The sequence below is a fragment of the Vanessa cardui genome, chromosome 14 (assembly GCF_905220365.1).
Source record: "Vanessa cardui chromosome 14, ilVanCard2.1, whole genome shotgun sequence".
Lineage (NCBI taxonomy): Eukaryota > Metazoa > Arthropoda > Insecta > Lepidoptera > Nymphalidae > Vanessa > Vanessa cardui.
The window spans coordinates 14291841-14312701 of record NC_061136.1 but is presented as its reverse complement, the minus strand read 5'-3'; the positions used below and the strand labels follow the sequence as shown (position 1 = coordinate 14312701).

The following is a 20861-nucleotide window of genomic DNA, read 5'->3' as shown; positions in this document are numbered from 1 at the left end:
ATGTTAAACATTAATGTTATTCGAATATTTGTCAATGCTGTGGTGATAACAAAAATATTAGAATTGTAAAATAAACATTTTATAGTGTAAGCGTAGGTTTCTAAATAGATTTTTTCGTCTTGCCAAATTATTGTTGCGTCTTGTATACATAAAAACTTTATTTACTTTGTTAAATTTAATTAGCTGTAGTAGAAATTATATTTGAATATGAATTCACCATATTGTTAGTGTTTCTATATTTATTGTCAAATTGGTCTCGAAAGCAAAGCGTATTACCGCAAATATCGATTTATGATTTTTTTTTGAAAGAAATTTAAACACTTAAGCATTTTTCAGTAAGTTATCAAAACCGTTGGTTTGTTAGTGTTACTTTTTAGTCCGCCCTTTTTATTTATGTGCTGATGTGTTTATTTTTTATCGATTTAAAAGATTTATTTTCAAAATCAAGAGTTTTATGTATGTACAGTCAGAGTAAGAAAACCTACGTCAGTTTTCAAATTCATTCCTTTATCAAGTGTTAAGCTCTTATTATAGTACCTTTTGAGTCTAAACGTCAAATAATTGCGACGTAATATGTCATTCTCAATAAGTAAACCAAGTTATCGTTGATGCTGAGCACACGAAAAAAGATGACGAACCTTTTCTTACCCCGACTGTATCTATGTGACGTCTGGTTTGAAAAAAATATTTAAATAGTTTTAAGATTAGAGATAAGGGAACTTATACATATCAAAATGTCAATCATGCCTGACATGACCAGGAATATCAAAAACATATCAATGTTAAATTAAAGATTGGTAGTCAAGTAAGGATAGGTTTAAGAAATAAGTGTATTATTGCCGTATGTTACTATATATTCCTACTTTACAAAGTAATTATTAACGTATTAATAAATGTTGTATAATTAGAAAAATTACACAAAAAAAACATTTATCATATAACAAAATATTTTACCCTCGTTTAAACAAATGAAAAAAAAAACGTAATTGTCAAAAAATAAATGCAAATTAATGAACTTAACTCTATATTCCGTAGATTTATAAATTAAAAAAATCTATAAACAGACACATATCAGGGCATTATCATAAAATCATTTTTAATATATTTGTTTCAATGTATTTAAAGCAAAGGTATTAGAAATGTAATAAATTAATGTGTAGAAAAATTATTTCAAAAGCGTTATGTCTTATTTATTCGCCATGGTATTATAGTCAATTTTAGAAAAAAATATATTCGATGTTATAAAAAATAATGCACATGTACTGCGTTGATAGACAGGTCTATGTACTGACAACGGTTGTTGCGTGTTAACTAAGATTTAACTCAGTTTTATCATAATTGTTGATTTCAAATCGATAGAGTAAATACAGCAGATCAAAGTAACTTACTACATATAGCATCTGATGTCGATATTGAGAATAAAGTTATACCAACAAATTATTGATGACATTTTTGTTAGTTATAGGGCAACACTAGATGTTCCTTAGTACATAACTTGGCTACTTTTGTATTAGCAAGTATATCGTTAATTGTAGAATTTTCATAGTATTATTCGATTTCAAATTAAATGAATGTGTTCATAAAATAAAGAAATGAAAATAAATCGAAAAGTGTGTAACGAGGGGTTTGGAATAGAATTATTAAATGTAAACGATATTAACTAGTATTGAAGCTGCAATTAGTTCCTTGTCTTTACTCGTGGATTTTTATCCAAATTATATTGTATTAGATGTAGTCGTACCACTGTGGCACACACTGAGTGTTAGATTCGACACCGTTGATTATATCTAATAAATGTTAGAACAGGGAGTGAAATGAAACATATCACTAGCGTAAGGTATCTGTGTCAATTTAATGTCTTAATAAATTTTATCTGTGGAACAATGTGTTTTATTTTTAACTGTCGATATTTTGACGTGGGTCAGCCGTCAGGCTCAGGGGGTAACAAAGCCAGTGATTCAGTTGATGGTTCAAAGATTATTTATAGTTAAAAAAATGGAGAATAATAAGTTAAAAAATTTTTAAACTTTTTTTAATAAAGAATGACAGATAATTAATAATAAAATAATTATTTTAATTAATGTAATAATAAATACAAAGTATTCTTTTTTCACTACTAATACAACACACACATGCAGGTGTTATACAAATTAAATTTGTAATAAAATAAAATATTGTTTGTAAAATAAGATAAGGTATTAAATTGTCTATTTCGATCAATTTGAGCAGATTCACTATACTTCTTTCATGACATCCTGTGAGAGCGCATCATACAAATTCACAGGTAAATAACTCACATGATACAGCTGGTTTAATCGCCTGTAAATAAGTAACCACTAGTAAGTAATAACGAAACACACGCCTCTACATCTCTGTGTTGTCTGGGGATTTCGAAATAAAAAGCAATATATAACATCAAATTATATATTCATAAATCAGTTCATACAATATATTAAATGCTAAAATACAACAAACAGGAGACGATGTTACATTTACAATACAATCGTCTCTAAATGACTTTCTCAAATACGTCTAACTAAGTTAGACTTCAGGCCACCTTGTGGGCATACAATTGTACATTGGTATAGTATAACACAACTTAGATGTAGCATCGGCAAAATTCGTAAAACCGATCACACCCGAAATAAATACGCCAAAACCAAATTAACAAGATTTACTTCTTGTGATCTTTACACAAACGTAATAATAATATATGACCTTAATATATTCGTTAATTTAAATGCAATTGATTTCTCGTAACTGACGTGAGAATCTATAGCGACGTAAAGCGTCGAATGGCGCGATAGGGAGCTATTTCTATTGGTTAAATCTGCAGTAATATGTTTTATTGAATTTGCCGATGCTACATTCAAGCCGTGTCGTACTATATCAAACTCACTATAAAACAGGGAAACCTCTTATAAGCGAACGTGCTTTCTTCTCTTGAACTCAAAAATCAAATATATCATGATTCGAAATTGAGTCTTTTGTATAATCAAGCGAGCTACTAGTAATATTGGATTGTCTATTTGTGTAATAATAAAATTACAGCTTCTTACTAAATTCATATGTTTGTATACACGGTATATATATCCAAATCTCATTTTTTACAATTTTTGTCTGTCTGTCAGCTTGCTCCGGATAATCTATGGAACAGCTGGACTGATTTCGAAGGAACTTTCACTAGCAGAAAGATGATGTAATAAGGAAGTAACTTAGGCTACCGCTTAGTCGCGGACATATCTAGTTATATAATAATATTACTTTTGTACAGTATTTGAATTTTTTTCAACTGTGTTTAAACATTCTTAATATCTAGTGATCGGGTCTTTGTACATATCAAGTTGACGAATTCATTAAAATTAACAATTTCCCGGACAAGATTTATTGTAACAGATTATAAAAGTCTATTTGCACATAAATGTAAAAACATTACTTATGTGTTGCTATTGTGACAGTCACCCCAGTACAGTAGATTATATACGTCCTATAAATTAGTATAGTGTGCACTTGGAGTGCCCTTGAAAACTAACTAATAATTACTAAAAATTGTTCCATAACTCGACTAAAAAATTCAACTATTGTTTTATTTTTTAAAGTAAATAACCATTTTGATTCTTTAAAAAAGATAACCTTTTTGTTTCTCACAGTATTATTTATAATTTTACAACTGGAAATCTACGCGCTTAAATTCTACCACACGTGGTATTTAACAAAGAATTAGTAAAATTTCAATATTGTTACATAATTTAATATTTAATTTATGCATATATATAAAAAGTGACATATCCACATCTACGTATTACAATAAAAGTTATTCTATCATAACGTTTGCGTGCGTTTTACGAAGATTATTTTTGTTCGTTGTTTTATTTTACAGTAACAATTATATGATGACACACGACCTCTTTCACTTAAAGTTGTCTCCAGAGGTCAGAGGTATAAATAACAATAACTACACAATTTTTATCTTAACAGGAATAAATGGTATACGATCGCTCATTCTCCTTCTGTATACATTACATATATGTAGTATACAAAACAATGTATACGTTTATTTAATTGACAATGGCACTCAATTTATCTAATTATATTTTACAAAAAAATATATACTCTTCATATAAAACTGCCACTTTGTAAGCTGCAACCGTAAATGTATTTTTTTATTGTTTTTCTAACCATACTATTTAAAAAGCTTCACTGTTATTTCATTAAATTTTGATCTACGACAAATTCGACTAAAAATATAGAATCGATTTATATATTTTTTGTTTTATACTTTTTATAGAATATAAAAATATATCTTTGAATATAAAACTGTATTTACTGTATTTCAATAAACTTCTTCAAACGGTACAAACGACAACACTTGGAATAAACCCTTATTTGAAAGTTTAAAATTTTCCTTTTGAAAGTCTGGCCTATGAAATGCATTGTATATTTATTTATTAGTTCCCACAATGGACATTAAATGCTTTATGTGATGAGGAATGCAGTTTCACATTTACAATCGTCGTCTGATTTCACCTGAAACAATGAAAATACTAAATTAGTTAATGGATATCCAAATTTTCTTCTAAAATCCTGATAACAATTTCCTCGACGTTCGAAACGCAATTTTTTCCGAAATTCTTACATAGTCAATGCGCCACCAACCTTGGGAACTAAGATGTTATGTCCCTTTTGCCTGTAGTTACACTGGCTCACTCACCCTTCAAACCAGAACACAACAATATTGAGTACTGTTGTTTGGCGGTAGAATAACTAATGAGTGGGTGATACCTACCTTGAACTTTAGAGAAGAAATCCATAGTGAATAATAATAAATTAATCAAGCTCTCAACCAAAATTTTGTTTAAATATAATATTTAATTCAACGTTGTATATGACTCTCCCACTGTACGGTGTTCCACACAACTTTCAATGATATAAGAAATAATATAATTGATAAAACTGTTTATTGATTAAATAAAATATGATAATAAATGCTAATGAGTCCACACACCTGCGAGACTATATGTGAACTGACTAATTGCTTAAGATAGTAATTAATATAAATAGTTTTGTTGCTGAGTTGACGCGAATGTACGGTCATTCACCGTACACCCACATTTCACGATCGTTTTGCAGTGTTCTGACATAAAGCTTGTTTTAAAAGTCTCGTTATAAAAATATAAATGATGTATAGATCCGTACCATCAGGAAGTGGTGAAGACTCAAGGCTTCAGCCCGCGGACGCAGGTCGGGGTCGTGGGTGAGGCAGCTGAGGCAGAACTGCTGGCCCTCCTCCGACAGGGTCTCCGGTATGTGCGGGCGGCCCCCCATGCCCACCACGAACATTATCTGATAGTTGCTGTCGTATTCGAAAAATGGTCGCTGGAAATAAGAAAATATCTATCTTAGAAACATTCGTTAAAGATTGCAATTTTAACATGACATTAATTCTAAGACCAATGAAAGTTAACAATAACACAAACAATTTGAAAGTATTGAATGATAGTAATACGATTTTTTTTTAGTTAAGAACTTTCCTGCACAGAGCTTAGTAATTGAGCAATTATAATTATAATGAGATTAATATGTAGTTTAGGAAAAAAATATATAACGGAGCAGCATGCCCGAGCCCGTTTTTAAAAAAAAACATGAGTTTCGATCTTTAACCATCTTCAGTGGTATGAAATAAAACTCAGGAATGAATCCTCTCTGATTTATTCCAATATGAGACGGTCTGATCGCTTCGACGGCTCGACCAAGTCTGTTCAATACTGGCGGGCGCTTGATCTTTTATAACAAAAATAGGTGGGTAGACTTTATTATATTCACTAAACATAACAGCTGTTTACAAACATTAAAATATTTCAGACTAATTTAACATTTCACAATTCATTAAAAAATATTAATTTAACAATCAAACAGTTAAAAATTATTAAAATAATCATTTCTGGACGTGTTTTTCTTAAATTCGTGTTTCCGCGCCGACATATATGTTATATTTTATTTAATAAATAGCCCAAGTCTTACGATTATAGTTATATAAAAAAAAAATCAGTTTTAGACGAGTTCAAGCAATCGCTTCTTATCGAGACCAACTCATTTCACATAGACCGTATATCCGTATTTTGCACGCTCATCACATGTTAATTTAGGTTATCATATTAAGCTAACTATCAGACGGATTTCAACGATGATTTGTCACAGGTAACACGGATGTGCTTTAGATAAGTACCTTTCCCTTTCTTTGAGTATTGAATGTCCTCTATCCAAAGGTTGTCTGGAAGAGATCGCTCTTTTAGCGATAAGACCGCCTTTTGTACCGTGTTTGATATTTTGTTGTATTGCTTCTTGTATTTTTTTCTGTTTCGGTGTACAATAAAGTATATTTATCTTATCTTTTTATCTTACCTTCCCGGACGCCATCTCCGTGACGACGCAGCCCAGCGACCAGATGTCAGCGGCGCGGCCGTGGCCCGACGACTTCATGAACACCTCGGGCGCCATGTACGCTGAAACACAACACCCATCAGGAACACACTAGACAAACCAGCCTGAGTATAACAGCAAGAAAGGCACGTGGTTTCACTAAACCCGCACAGGTTTGGTCACGATGTTTTCCTTCACCGCCGAGCACGAGATGAATTATAAACACAAATTAAGCACTTATATATAGTTGTGCTTGCCTGGGTTTGAACCCGAAATCATCGGTTAAGATGCACGAGTTCTAACCACTGGGCCATCTCGGCTCTCATGTAATTTGAAATGAATGTGGGGTGCAATGGCGGAGCGCCTCACCCTGCGTGCCGACGAAGCCCTGCAGCTCGCCGGGCGCGGTGGTGTTGGCGCGGATCTTCACGGCGCAGCCGAAGTCGCCCAGCTTCAGGCAGTGCCCGTCGTTGGTGAGGAAGATGTTGCCACCTGCAGCATTCGTATCATTCTTGTCACTGTATTCTTATAAACTATACTACAATTTAATGCACCTTTTGTAGGAAAATGTAGTGTCTAATAATATAAATATAAAACAATTATCAAATAAATAACACACGCACGCACACACCAGTATCGCTCACGCACGCACACACCAGTCACGCTCACGCACGCACACACCAGTCACGCTCACGCACGCACACACCAGTCACGCTCACGCACGCACACACCAGTGTCGCTCACGCACGCACACACCAGTGTCGCTCACGCACGCACACACCAGTGTCGCTCACGCACGCACACACCAGTGTCGCTCACGCACGCACACACCAGTATCGCTCACGCACGCACACACCAGTCACGCTCACGCACGCACACACCAGTCACGCTCACGCACGCACACACCAGTGTCGCTCACGCACGCACACACCAGTGTCGCTCACGCACGCACACACCAGTGTCGCTCACGCACGCACACACCAGTGTCGCTCACGCACGCACACACCAGTGTCGCTCACGCACGCACACACCAGTGTCGCTCACGCACGCACACACCAGTGTCGCTCACGCACGCACACACCAGTGTCGCTCACGCACGCACACACCAGTGTCGCTCACGCACGCACACACCAGTGTCGCTCACGCACGCACACACCAGTGTCGCTCACGCACGCACACACCAGTGTCGCTCACGCACGCACACGGGGGTCACGCTCACGCTCACGCGCACGGGGGTCACTCACTCTTGATGTCGCGGTGCGCGATGGCGCGCGCGTGCAGCTCGGCGACGGCGCTGAGCAGCTGCTTGCAGTAGCGGCGCACGGTGGGCTCGGCGAGCGCGCCGGCCGTGGCGACGAGCGTCTCGAGCGAGCCCTCGACGCACAGCTCCATGAACAGCAGCATCTCCTCGCGGTGCAGCTCGCAGCCGTGGTAGCGCACGAGGTGCGGGTGCAGCACGCCCTCCAGCACGCGCAGCTCGTTGGCGGCGCGCTGCAGCGCCCGCCGGTCGCCCGCCGCCACGCTCAGCTCCTTCATGGCCAGCAGCTGCCCGCTCTGCGTGTTCACCACCGTGTACACCTGCGACGCAGACGTTAACGTCGTTAGCCTCGTTAGCGTCGTTGTAACGGCGTTATAAGAAAACACTAAACACAGTATCGACTCTGTTTACAGTTTCACTGGAGGGTTGTTTGAATTTTTTTAAGGAGTAAAAGATATACAACAACAACAACAACAGCCTGTAAATTCCCACTGCTGGGCTAAAGGCCTCCTCTCCCTTTGAGGAGAAGGTTTGGAACATATTCCACCACGCTGTTCCAATGCGGGTTGGTGGAATACACATGTGGCTGAATTTCTATGAAATTTGTTACATGCAGGTTTCCTCACGATGTTTTCCTTCACCGCTGAGCACGAGATGAATTATAAAGACAAATTAAGCACATGAAACAGCGGTGCTTGCCTGGGTTTGAACCCGCAATCATCGGTTAAGATGCACGCGTTCTAACCACTGGGCCATCTCGACTCACTCAGTAAAAGATATGCCTCGTTTGAAGTAATTACTAATATTCCAAAATTTTTATGCCAATGTCACAGCATATTTTTTTTTATATTTGTTGATGGACTGGAGATGATAGTAAGTAAAAGGTTATATTTAAGAAAATCCTAGTCGCTTAGGAAACCGGTGGATCGATGTCTGAACCTTGCCGAAGGTGCCGGCGCCGATCTTGAGCCCCCTCTGCCACTTGAAGGTGAGCTGGCGCAGTTTGGGCTCGTAGCTCTTGACGGTCGACTCCAGCACCCGGCCGACCGCTTTCGACGTCTGAAGTTTCTCGTCGCGACTCTGGTCGAGGTGCCGGATGGCTTGGACGATGCGTTTCCTGTGAGCTGTGAATTTATTCTCGAAGTTAAATTATTCTAAATTATGTCAAATATATATAAAGATCGATTAAAAAGGTATAGCACGACACAACTTAGATGTCGCATCGGCAAAATTCGTAAAACCGATAACATCCGAATTGAGTACGCTAGCCCAAATTATCAATATTTATTTCTCGTGCGAATATGATCTTTGCACAAACGTAATAACTTGTAATATCATATGACCTAATATATTCGTCAATTTGACGCGTCGATTTACATGCACTTGTTTTCTCTGACGCGTGAATCTATAGCGACGAATAGCGTCGAATGGCGCGATAGGGAGCTATTTCTATTGGTTGTGTAAATCGGCAGTAATCGGTTTTAATTTCATTCCATTGCATTTTCCGATGCTACATCTAATTTGTGTCATACTATACTAAAATATAGTCACCGGCATCGTCGAGGCTGTGCAGTATGAGCGGGGCGTCGACTTCGCTGGGGGGTGTCGGTGGGTTCGCGCCCTCCTTGCTGTTTGTACTACTCGTGCTCGATAGGGGACTCTGCAATGATTGATGTTGGTTAGTATACTAGTGGTTGTCATGTTGGTTAGTATACTAGTGGGCAAGAAGTGGCGCGCACGTGTATGCGGTGCCGCTGGCGCAGCGGCGCGGCGGGCTGGCTGGCGGCGGGCGCGCGCGACCCCACCACGTGTGAGATACAGCCGTCCATCTGCTGTTTCAGCTCCTGCGCACCACACAAAACGGTCACCTTAATTGAACTTACGATTATGGTTGTAATTATGAACTATTACAGGAGACAAGTGACATGGAATCAAATATACTATGTAATTTACATTGATTAGTAATTTATAATAATATTAGATTATTCCAAGCTGTTGTTACCTCGAACTCCTCGTCACTTAAATGTTTCGTGTTGTACGGATCGCAGGCTAACATTAGGAATTCCAACCCTTGGCTCGCCCATCTACGGCAAAACAGTTATACATTAGGACATTAAATATCAATGTAGTAGTATTTGTATGTTTTGAAACGCAGCGCACCGAGGCCGGAGGCCGCGTCCGCGGTCGCAGCGCTCCACCACGAACGACATCCAGCAGCGCGCGAACTGCACAACCGCGCGCGCCGCCCGCCCCGCGCACGCCTCCGCGCCCGCTCCCGCCTCCGCCTGGCATATGATTACAAAAAAAATATATGATTTTATGCAAAAAATTTCTTTCTCCGCGAGATTAAGGCCCAGCACACACGGCGCAACGCAACTGCAACGAAACCCTTCTGAAATTATTAGTTTGAAACTCGTTTCAATCGATTTCCACACACGCATCAACCTCACGGCTCACAATCAGTTCGGTTTTCTGAGAGAATAGATGTCTGCAAAATGTCTAGTTCAAGTGATGAAGAAGTTTTGGTTATGTATTTATATCTTCGACAAAGGAGAAGGCGTAAAAGAAGAACTATGTGGATACATCCCTACATTGACATTAATATCAACTGTCGTATGTTTGTGGCTGCGTTCTTTATCAGTTTCAGTTCTCCGAGAGTAGCTAGGTAATGTGTTATTATATAAACAAGGATATTTTTCTACTTCTAACACAAATTCAATGCTTTGATTATCATCGTCAGCCATTTTGTTGATGAAAAAGGCGCGAAATCCGAAGAAACGCAAACACGAGTTTCCTGCACGCCGGTTTCAATGCAACCGGTTTGAAACGCGTTTCCAACCAGTTTCATACAGGTTGCGTCGTGTGCGGTCTCTCAAAGGAGTCTATGGCTGAAACTCAAAAGTAACTAGGAGTCGCAGTTTCGTTGCAAATGCGTTCCGTGTGTGCTGGGCCTAAGAGCGATTTGCAAACTGACCCCGGTGACGTCGAAGCCGCCGTCGTCGAGCGCGCCGGGCTCCACGTCCTCGCCGATGCTCTCGGAGCGCAGGAACCTGGCCCGCCGCGGGGACTCCGCCGGCCGCGGGGCCGAGCTGCTCGCGAACCGGTGGAGCTCCTTGTGAATCTAGACCAAGCGATCACAACATTCGAAATTCAAATTTACGCTGATTGTGATTTCACGACAAACATGAGTAAAGTCACAAAAACACCGGACACTCACCATAGTTAGATGTATCAAGCTGTATGTCTCAAAAACATTCGAATATATCATTGCACAAAGTGATGTTCTACTAAAATTAATAGTAAGGAACAATCGGTACGTCACACAGGAAAGCCCCGAACCAGGTTGACATTAGTTACTTTCAACAACAAAAGCAGGCTCTACTCTCCAAACTTCTCTCCTCGAGCGATGTAGTCCGATGAATAAAACAAAATCCACACTGACGAAGAAACGAAATGACTAAGCTCGGAACACGAACACGACCAAACCAAAGCGAAGCGGACCGATGCGACTCGGAGCGGTCATTACCGGGTTGATGGACTCGTGTATGAGCATGGTCTCCGGCCTTTTCCTCCGCAGGCGGGGGGTTTGGGGGCGGGAGGGTTGGAGGGAGGAGGGGCGCAGGCGGCGTGCTTGGCGCTCGAGCTGCTCTTTGAAGGGGGCCTGCGCGAATTTGTGCAACTCGGTGTGCAGCTGCAACAGTGCGTGCGGTTAGTGCCGCTCGGCGGGCGTGCGGGCGTGCGTGCGTGCGAGCGTGCAGCGGGGAGCCGAGTTGTGCCGAGAGTAATATAATATTATATTTGAATTATTAGCAGTATACTTTTTTAAATATATTCATGCTGGTTATGGAATTATATCTCTTCTATCCCTTCTCACTACGGATAAAAATACCCTTATAATACTATAGTAAAAATACGAAAATGTCGTTCTTAACTATAATTTGTTATTGTTAATATAAGATTTTTTTTATATGAGTTAGATATATTTGAAAACGGTATATAACGGTAATGGTATATAAATGATTATTTGTAGGTGATATGAGTATGAAAACCACGAATTTTTTTGAATCTTAGGATACGGTCGCTAACGAATAATTTAAATTTAGAAATAGAATAATTATAAGTTAAGCATACCGTTCCCATTTGTTATTATTAGCTCAGCAAGGATTAGACTTAAATGTTAAAATGAGGTAACTGAAATAATTGATGAAATGTTGACAATATTACCTTTAGCGAATAGAAAATGAATCTGAATCTTTTTTAATTCTGTTTCGAATTAATTTGAAAGTGGATACTAGTGTGTCTACGTGACAAACAAAGTCGCGAATCTAAAGCGAGTAGGTTCCTTAAACAATGTAATGGTGGATTTACACATATGTGTATATAGATGTACCAAATACGACATGAATCGCATGGGCGCGCTCACCTCGAAGCCCAGCTTGTAGACCTGCAGCAGCAGCTCGCGCACGCGCGCGCCCAGGCTGTCGCGCACGTCGCGCGGCAGCTCGGCCGACGCCAGCGACGCCGAGCGGCTGCTCTTCAGGATCAGGTCCGTGTGGCGCACCAGGCAGTCGCGGATCGCCATCAGGCTGTTCTGTGGAGCGCACGGGCGTTAGCGGCGGCGGGGTGGGGCGCGGGGCGCGGGGCGGGGGCTACGTACGAAGATGCGCGCGCGCAGCGGCGGCGGCAGGCGGGCGGCCAGCGCGCGCGCCCAGTGCGCGGCCTGCAGCGCCGCGTCGCGCTCGCCCGCGTAGATGCACTGCGTCTCGCGGCACAGCGTGTACACCAGGTACCTGGGATTATCAATCGCATCGGTTAACCGACGACTTGATATTATTCCGGCACACAATTATAGTAGTATGTACTGTGGGTCACCTCTGCTCCTCCGGGTCGGACGAGTCGCTCTTCTCGAGCTCCATAACTTTGGCAAACTTTTCCTCGAATCTGTTGAGCACCCTGTTCAGCTGATTGCAGGCCATATCGCTGCGGACGAAAGTAACGGTAAGAAACTAACATTAATATGTAAGATCACTATGTCAAGATCGAGAACACTTATATAAGCGGTTAATTCGGACTGCCGAATTAAGTTAATTCTAAGCGAACTCTTTTCGCATAGGACGCGCGCGGCCAGGCGTGGGGCCCACAGGCACCTTCCCCTCCCCGAGCGGTACTCACGCGAAGGCGGCGGGCGCGAGCGCGGCGGCGGGCGGCGCGCGCGCGGCCAGGCGCTGCGTGAGGCCCCCGGGCCCCTACACTGAGCGGTACTCACGCGAAGGCGGCGGGCGCGAGCGCGGCGGCGGGCGGCGCGCGCGCGGCCAGGCGCTGCGTGAGGCCCCCGGCCCCCCCCGAGCGGTACTCACGCGAAGGCGGCGGGCGCGAGCGCGGCGGCGGGCGGCGCGCGCGCGGCCAGGCGCTGCGTGAAGGCCCACTCGCCGGCCAGCTGCGCGCGGCTGAGCGACTCCTTCTCGGACATGATGCGCAGGTAGGACAGGTACTGCTGCAGCGCGGTGGCCACGGTGGCGTCGTAGGTGTGCAGCAGCTGGCGCAGCGCGGCGGGCGTGGCGCCGCCCAGCGCCGCCTGCACGTTGCGGGCGAACGACGCGCGCATCTCCGCCGAGATGTCCAGACCCTCCTTCAGCTCGTGGATCAGCTGCAGATTCAATCACTAATTATTATCATTGTTAACTTTATTAATTTAAAATCTAAATTTTACATTTATCATAGTTAAAATAAAAAACTACCGCGTTTGTCATTTAAAAAAAAAAACTAATAATGTGTCTATCTAATAATATCTCTATCCAGGGGTTTGTACTGCGGCTCAGAGAGGTCTGTCCCGTGACGCATAAATCATTTTAAATTTGAAATCATTGTCAATTGACCTGATTTTTTTTATCATTAGTTTTTAATTACCTGTTTGATCGTGAGACAAGAGGGGTGTTCGGGTCTGCCCTCCATCCTCAGCGAGAGGTAGTCATGCACTGCTTCCATACTGATGCTGGTCAGCAGTAGGAAATGATTGCGATAGGAGGGCAAACGCATGGACAGAGTCTCCTTACTCCAGCAACCATATCTAAAAAAAATAAAAAAATACATTAAAAAAAACCTATGATTTCTTGGTAGTAGGGCTTTGTGCAAACCCGTCTGGGTAGGTACCACCCACTCATCAGTTATTCTACCGCCAAATAACAGTACTCAGTATTGTTGTGTTCCGGTCTGAAAGGTGAGTGAGCCAGTGTAACTACACGCACAAGGGACATAGCATCTTAGTTCCCAAGGTTGGTGGCACATTGACGATGTAAGGAATGGTTATTATTTCTTACAGCATCATTGTCTATTGGCCATGGTAACCACTTACCATCAGGTGGCCCATATGCTCGTCCGCCAACCTATACCATAAAAGAAAAGAAAAAGAAAGATGATAGGGGTTTATCCAAGTCTACTTGGGTAGGTACCACTTAGTCATCAGGTATTTAGTATTGTTGCATTCCAGTTTAGGTGCCAAGGTTAATTGCCCATTGACTATGAAATAAATGGTTAATGTTATACAGGGCCGATGCTTATGGGCGATGGTGACCACTTAACCTAAGGTGGCAGGCATCCGCCTATTACATAAAAAGCGCAACTGAAATACGTACCTGCGAAATTCATACGTGTTGTTACCGTCCTCAATGTCGTCAGCCTTGTTATCTGTTTCTTTGGTGCCTTCAAACACATCCGACGCATCCTCTTCCCCAAAACTGTCAGCCTGCATAACAATGGTCATATCGTTGATATCTTTATGTTATTCATTTTAAAGAAATAACTTACAAATGCGCCACTTATGAACAACCTTTGTCTAGTATTAGGTGGTTATCTCCTTTCCTGTAAAGCTTACACCGAGTTTCGACCGAAGCCTTTTGAGTTAGCCATTTCAGTATTTATTGAGGAAGGTGACCACTTATTATCAGGTATAGATATGGATCTAAAACTATTCACTTGCGCGCGCATCTCATTACATTATGCCTGTAATATAATGCGAGTTAGCGTCACAACGAAAAAAATAATGTTTCGATTTACTTCAATATTTTAAGCATAGAAAAATCAAACGAGATTTACAGATTTCAGAAAACGTCATTTAACAGATTGATATAAATTATTATTAATAAATAAAACATATGTAACCTCAGTATTGAACACGGGGTTTGAGGTACTTTACAACAACAACAACAGCCTGTAAATTCCCACTGCTGGGCTAAAAGCCTCCTCTCCCTTTGAGGAGAAGGTTTGGAACATATTCCACCACGCTTTTCCAATGCGGGTTGGTGTAATACACATGTGGCAGAATTTCTATGAAATTTGTCACATGCAGGTTTCCTCACAATGTTTTCCTTCACCGCTGAGCACGAGATGAATTATAAAGACAAATTAAGCACATGAAACAGCGGTGCTGGCTAGGGTTTGAACCCGCAATCATCGGTTAAGATGCACGCGTTCTAACCACTGGGCCATCTCGACTCTCCTAACAAACACTAAACATATTTTATTCGTTTATGTAGAGACTACTAACCTGCGGCTCAAGCAGCGTGAGATACACTTTATTGAGTAGTTTGTTGCACATCTTGTTCATGAACATCAGACAGCGACGCACTCCTTGTGTCTTCAGCATCTCATGGTGATAGTCGCTGTTTAATTTACAAATTTCGTCATATATATTCAAAACCAACTAAATAATTTGTATATATTGATACGATCACACGTAGTGTGTTGATCTCGTGAAGAGCTTACTATAGAAATGATCCTATGAAGTAAGGTATTTATTAAGATTAGTATTATTATTTGTAATGTATGGAATAAATAAAGCTATATTATTATATTGCTACATATAATTCTTATCATCAATAATGTAAACATTAAAATTATTGTGGACCCATTTTTGTCCCTTGGGGTACACCAACTAGAGTTCGAAGATTTTAATGAAATATTAATTCTATTCTATTAATTCTAGGTTAGTGTAATTTGGCCATAGTTATATCGAGAAGTGACTGAGATTCAAATCAGCAGTATACTTATATGCGAACAAGCTTAAGTGTAAAGGGTAGTGAAATATGTAGTCAAATGCCTCAGAAAAGTTAGTGCATCTCTACTATAACTTTTAAGTCTACGTTCAGATGTAAATCTGCCATTGCTAATAAGGTAATGTGGGCGCGTATATGTAGTCAAATGTCTCATAAAAGTTAGTGCATCTCTACTATAACATTTAAGTCTACGTTCAGATGTAAATGCTATTGGTAATAAGGTAATGTGGGCGCGTACCGGTAGGCGGACACGGCGGAGCGGCCGAGCAGGCGCAGGCACGCCACGTCGCCCAGCGGGCCCAGCTCGAACACGTCGTGCGGCGCGTCGCGCTCCGCCTCCGACGTGTAGCCGCTCTCGTTGCTGCTGTACGTCTCCCCCACGCGAGCCTCGCCCGCCTCGCCCGCCTCGCGCACCTCTCCCGCCTCGCTCACCACCGAGCCTGCCACAGAGACTACATCGTAACCGAACCTCCCAAAACAATTTTCATTTTTTTTTTTTTTTTATGGTGTAGGTTGGCGGACGAGCATATGGGCCACCTGATGGTAAGTGATCACCATCGCCCATAGACATTAACGCTGTAAGAATTATTAACTATTCCTTACATCGTCAATGTGCCACCAACCTTGGGAACTAAGATGTTATGTCCCTTGTGCCTGTAGTTACACTGGCTCATTCACCCTTCAGACCGGAACACAACAATACTGAGTACTGTTGTTTGGCGGTAGAATAACTGATGAGTGGGTGGTACCTACCCAGACGGGCTTGCACAAAGCCCTACCATCATAAAAAATGCTCAGCATCTTCGGTACTCACCGCTGTCTGGAACGTCGTTCCCCTTAGCTTCGACGGTGACATCCGTCTTCGGGTCGGCCTGCTCCTCCCCTCTATCCGAACTCTCATTTTCTAGATTATTCGAGGAGTCCGTCGGACTGTCGACGTCTCTCCTCTCCTCTGTCGTCGACTCTCTCCCCTCGGAGTGACCGCTGGTGTCGCTGTTGTTGGAGTCGCTCGTGTCGTTGCTGACGTTGAATCGAACGTGACAGGGTAACCTGGTCACCGACGATTTTCTGCGAAAGAAACCAGTCGTTTCAACATATCAATATATCGCAGGCCAGCTGATAAAGGAACGCTCGCTAACGTCTCTCGAGTGAGAGTCAGTAAGGGCGCTCACCGGCTGCCGGCGTCGGCGGCGTGCGCCTTGCGGCGCGCCGTGCGCAGCATGCGGCGCACCGACAGCACCTTGAGGCGCATGTGCTGCGCCGTGTTGTACCACAGGCACATGGCGCGCAGGCGGTGCACGAGCGCGGCGGCGCCCAGCGCGGGGTGGTCGGCGGCGGCGGCGGCGGCCGACGGGTACAGCGCCAGCGCCGCGTCGTACGCGTCCAGCAGCGCCGCCACGTCGCGCATGGCCGCGCCCACCGCGCGCGCGCAGCGCCCGCAGTCCACCGACACGCAGCCCCCGCCCGCCCTCGCACCCACGCGCCCCTCTGCACACGATTGCCTCACTTTAATCAAAATCAAAGTATACTTTATTCAAGTGGGCTTTTACAAGCACTTTTGAATCGTCATTTAACAATTAAGTGAAGCTACCACCGGTTCGGAAAGTAGATTCGACCGAGAAGAACCGGCAAGAAACTCAGTAGTTACTCTTTTTCAACATTTAAAAAAATACAGTCGTGTTAGTTAATTTTTAAACTAATACAATTATTAAATTAATATATCCTGCCTGGAAGTCCACAGGTATTAATTCCACGCTTTTTTATCATCTACAAAATCTTGTATCGAATAATACGCTTTTTTCACCAATGTATTTTTTATAAACGATTTGAATTTACAAGACGGCAAAGTTAAAAATGTCTGTGGAATTTTATTATAATAAGGTTAGCACACAAATTAGGAAGCAAACACACACTGCATCATACAAGTATTTTTATTATATCCTGTAGACCCATTTTCGTTTTCGTCCGTTTATAAGACTTCTATCAGTGTCAAATTCAAAGGTACCTTCGTCGTCGTCGTCCGCGCCGTCGGGTCGGTCGGGCAGCTCGTCGTCGGAGCCGTCTATGGCGAGCTTCTGTGATCTATTCCTGCAGGGGTCTGGATTCACGAATCTGTAACCATTGTTTTATGACAATAAGTGCCACCTAGGACTTCACAGAGCTTTAACTTTTTAACACCCGACGCAATAAGAGAGGTGTTATAAGTTTGACGTTTCTGTCCGTCTGTGTGTCTGTGGCATCATAGCTCCCGAACGAATGAACCGATTTAAATTTAGTTTTTTTTTTTTTTGTATTATAGGTGTTTTACAGGCGAGTGTTCTTAGATGTTAGATAAAAAATTAAATAAAAAATTTCAGAAAGCCCCGCCACATAAAACATAAGCTACCTTTAAGAAGTAAAAAATAATAAAAGAAAATTAATCCTTAAGTACCGTATGTATTAATATTAAAAAAAGCGCTATTGTACAAAATAATAATAAGTGTCAGATAAAAGATCAGATAGGTAAGCATGTGACACTATTTAATTAGGAGCGGTTTTTAATTTTTTAAAGGTAGCTTATGTTTTTTGTGGCGGAGGTTTCTGAAATTTTTAATTTAATTTTTTATCTACATAAACAAGAATTTAGACTCTTCTATAATAAAAAACTACCGACGAAATTGTAGTGTTTGTATCTATACAGTAGATATAATACACTGTCTCACGTACCACACTGGAGGGGGTAGCAAGACTGTCGGGGAGTCGTGTTGCAAACAAGGTACGAGACGGACGTCTGCGCTCCAGGTGTGGTAGCAGTGAGCCCGAGTCTATAATAATTATCATTGAGAGACCGGAGGGTCCTACAGGAATGACAAACATACTTGTACTCCTGAATTCTTTGCACAATGGAGGGAATAATGTTCCTCTGCGCGCAGAGGTACGCGTCCTGCTGGCTGAGCGTGCGCCCCGCCAGCTTCGCTTTTAATTCCAGCCAGATGAGATCCTTCAGCTCGTTCTGCCAGACCTGCTCCTCGCGACTTATCTGAAACATTACCGATCTTTGTACCAAAATCAATCCAAATATACTTTAATAAAATAAACTAAGATATGTTTCATATATTTTTTTATAAAACTCGAAATCTATTGCCAATTTTCGGAAACTTTTTCATTTAAACGATAAGAAATCGAGATGGCCCAGTGGTTAGAACGCGTGCATCTTAACCGATGATTGCGGGTTCAAACCTAGGCAAGCACCGCTGATTTATGTGCCTAATTGATCTTTATAATTCATCTCGTGCTCAGCGGTGAAGGAAAACATCGTGAAGAAACCTGCATGTGACAAATTTCATAGAAATTCTGCCACATGTGTATTCCACCAACCCGCATTGGAACAGCGTGGTGGAATATGTTCCAAACCTTCTCCTCAAAGGGAGGGAGTGGGAATTTACAGGCTGTTGTTGCTGTGTTGTTGATAAGAAAATATATTACTATAATACTATTTCTAGACAGATAGAAATGCCAAACTCACTGTGCGCCGACACCCCTTCTCGATATTCCCCATGTTAATGAGCATGCTGAACGTGTTGTGGAAGTTGACCCGGCTGGCTGGCAGCTCCTCGTCCGAGCACCTCTCTTGGACCTCATTCTCGCAGGCCGCTCGACACTTGAGACGAGAGGTCAGCGACATGAAGCGGCTGCAGGATTCCACCTGAAATCGACGATAAAACGCATGAAGAAGAAATGCATTTCGTGAGCGTTCAAATAACTGTAGCATTAAAATACACATTAAGTTTTAATGACTAAGATAATATTTTATTTATACGAAGATAATCGTTTATTTCACAATGCTACCAACTAGTTAAAAAATTAGAAAATTAAAACAGACAGTAATACTTAAAGTATAACATCACACACATTTGCTGCCTCGCACAACCACTTTATGGAACCAGCTTTCGCCGGCGGTTTTTCCGAACCGATACGACATGGGAACCTTCAAGAAAAGAGCCTACTCCTTTCTTAAAGGCCGGCAACGCACCTGCAACCCTGGTGTTGCAGTTGTCCATGGGCGGTGGTAGTCACTTTCCATCAGGTGAGCCTCCTGCTCGTTTGCCATCTTTGTCATAAAAAAACACACAGTACAGTATTTCTTACCAAAGTGGGCACACCGGCCTGAGGGTTGGGTGATGGTAAGGAATCCGCCCTGGATTCACGTTGGCCATCCTTCCAGTCCCGTTCCTTGGATCTGACGAGCTTTAGGCTGGACCGTTTCTTAAGACGTTCTATTGGACAAAACTGATATCGGTTAATTATTTCTTTTGGACAAAATTTTTATACGAGTTTACTAAGGTTGATGTTGCCTTGTAACTATTTAAGATTAAACTTGTGTTGAAGCCGTGTACCACGAGAGGACCATCGTGAGGACCACCTCAGTAGGTAACAACATCATTTAATATACTGCCATTAAATTGCAATGGTATTTCTTAATGTTTCTAATAAATAATCTTATATATTCCCCCGCGGCTTCGCTCGGTTTTAGGGTGTGGTTAGGTAAAAAAGTAGCTTATGTCTGTTCTTAGAGTTCAAGTTTGCTCCACACCAAATTTCATCAAATACCGAATTTGATGAATCATCGGTTTGGCCGTGAAAGAGCGACTACAGACATGCAGACAGAGCTTCTTTCAAATTTGTAATATTAGTAAAGATGAGAACTATTACTCATTGGCCTATTGTTAAATATAATTTTGGAACCTATTCTTGCAGACATTCAACACATAACTTTAGTACTTAATACTTCATAAGCTACTAAATCGTGTATAATAAATACTTATATACTTAAAACTTTGAATCAAACCTGGTGGTGAGGGTGATATTTCATCGTAGTTCTTGCCTTCCACCAACGTTTTCTGTATACATAAACCCGCTTCGAATACGTTCCTGAAATAGAGTTTACAATATAAACATTTGATATAGAGAAAATATGAGTTCGGGCGAAAGTAATGTCTTGTTTATACTTTTTAAATCAAACTAAATTTCGATGGATTTCGAAGGATTCGATTTGGTTTTTGTAAGAATTTCTGATTAATCATATTACAAAATAAAATTTAATGCAACCGCACCGGTTTTGTTTACCAAAAATTACCGATTACAATTACCGA

General features: G+C 41.7%; 1 protein-coding gene and 1 pseudogene across 1 annotated transcript in view; both read right to left on the bottom strand.

The window, feature by feature from the left end:
- Positions 1 to 3623: 3623 nt before the first annotated feature.
- The window catches only part of LOC124535135 (mitogen-activated protein kinase kinase kinase 4), a 33251-nt gene continuing 16013 nt past the window's right edge, over positions 3624 to 20861 (bottom strand). Inside the window, exons 3-29 of the mRNA XM_047111216.1 lie at positions 20558 to 20640; positions 19858 to 19985; positions 19235 to 19414; positions 18588 to 18748; positions 17756 to 17841; positions 16902 to 17217; positions 16544 to 16797; positions 15968 to 16169; positions 15222 to 15336; positions 14311 to 14420; positions 13586 to 13745; positions 13036 to 13325; positions 12551 to 12658; positions 12336 to 12468; positions 12102 to 12269; positions 11205 to 11369; positions 10653 to 10799; positions 9839 to 9963; positions 9681 to 9762; positions 9418 to 9522; positions 9230 to 9338; positions 8618 to 8802; positions 7665 to 7998; positions 6790 to 6912; positions 6403 to 6503; positions 5197 to 5376; positions 3624 to 4527 (exon numbers count right to left, since the gene is read on the bottom strand). Coding sequence (XP_046967172.1) covers positions 4477 to 4527; positions 5197 to 5376; positions 6403 to 6503; positions 6790 to 6912; positions 7665 to 7998; positions 8618 to 8802; positions 9230 to 9338; positions 9418 to 9522; positions 9681 to 9762; positions 9839 to 9963; positions 10653 to 10799; positions 11205 to 11369; positions 12102 to 12269; positions 12336 to 12468; positions 12551 to 12658; positions 13036 to 13325; positions 13586 to 13745; positions 14311 to 14420; positions 15222 to 15336; positions 15968 to 16169; positions 16544 to 16797; positions 16902 to 17217; positions 17756 to 17841; positions 18588 to 18748; positions 19235 to 19414; positions 19858 to 19985; positions 20558 to 20640 — 4201 coding nt within the window. The 3' untranslated portion in view covers positions 3624 to 4476. The remainder of the gene's footprint in view (positions 4528 to 5196; positions 5377 to 6402; positions 6504 to 6789; positions 6913 to 7664; positions 7999 to 8617; positions 8803 to 9229; positions 9339 to 9417; positions 9523 to 9680; positions 9763 to 9838; positions 9964 to 10652; positions 10800 to 11204; positions 11370 to 12101; positions 12270 to 12335; positions 12469 to 12550; positions 12659 to 13035; positions 13326 to 13585; positions 13746 to 14310; positions 14421 to 15221; positions 15337 to 15967; positions 16170 to 16543; positions 16798 to 16901; positions 17218 to 17755; positions 17842 to 18587; positions 18749 to 19234; positions 19415 to 19857; positions 19986 to 20557; positions 20641 to 20861) is intronic.
- Positions 15363 to 15469, bottom strand: LOC124535469 (annotated as a pseudogene).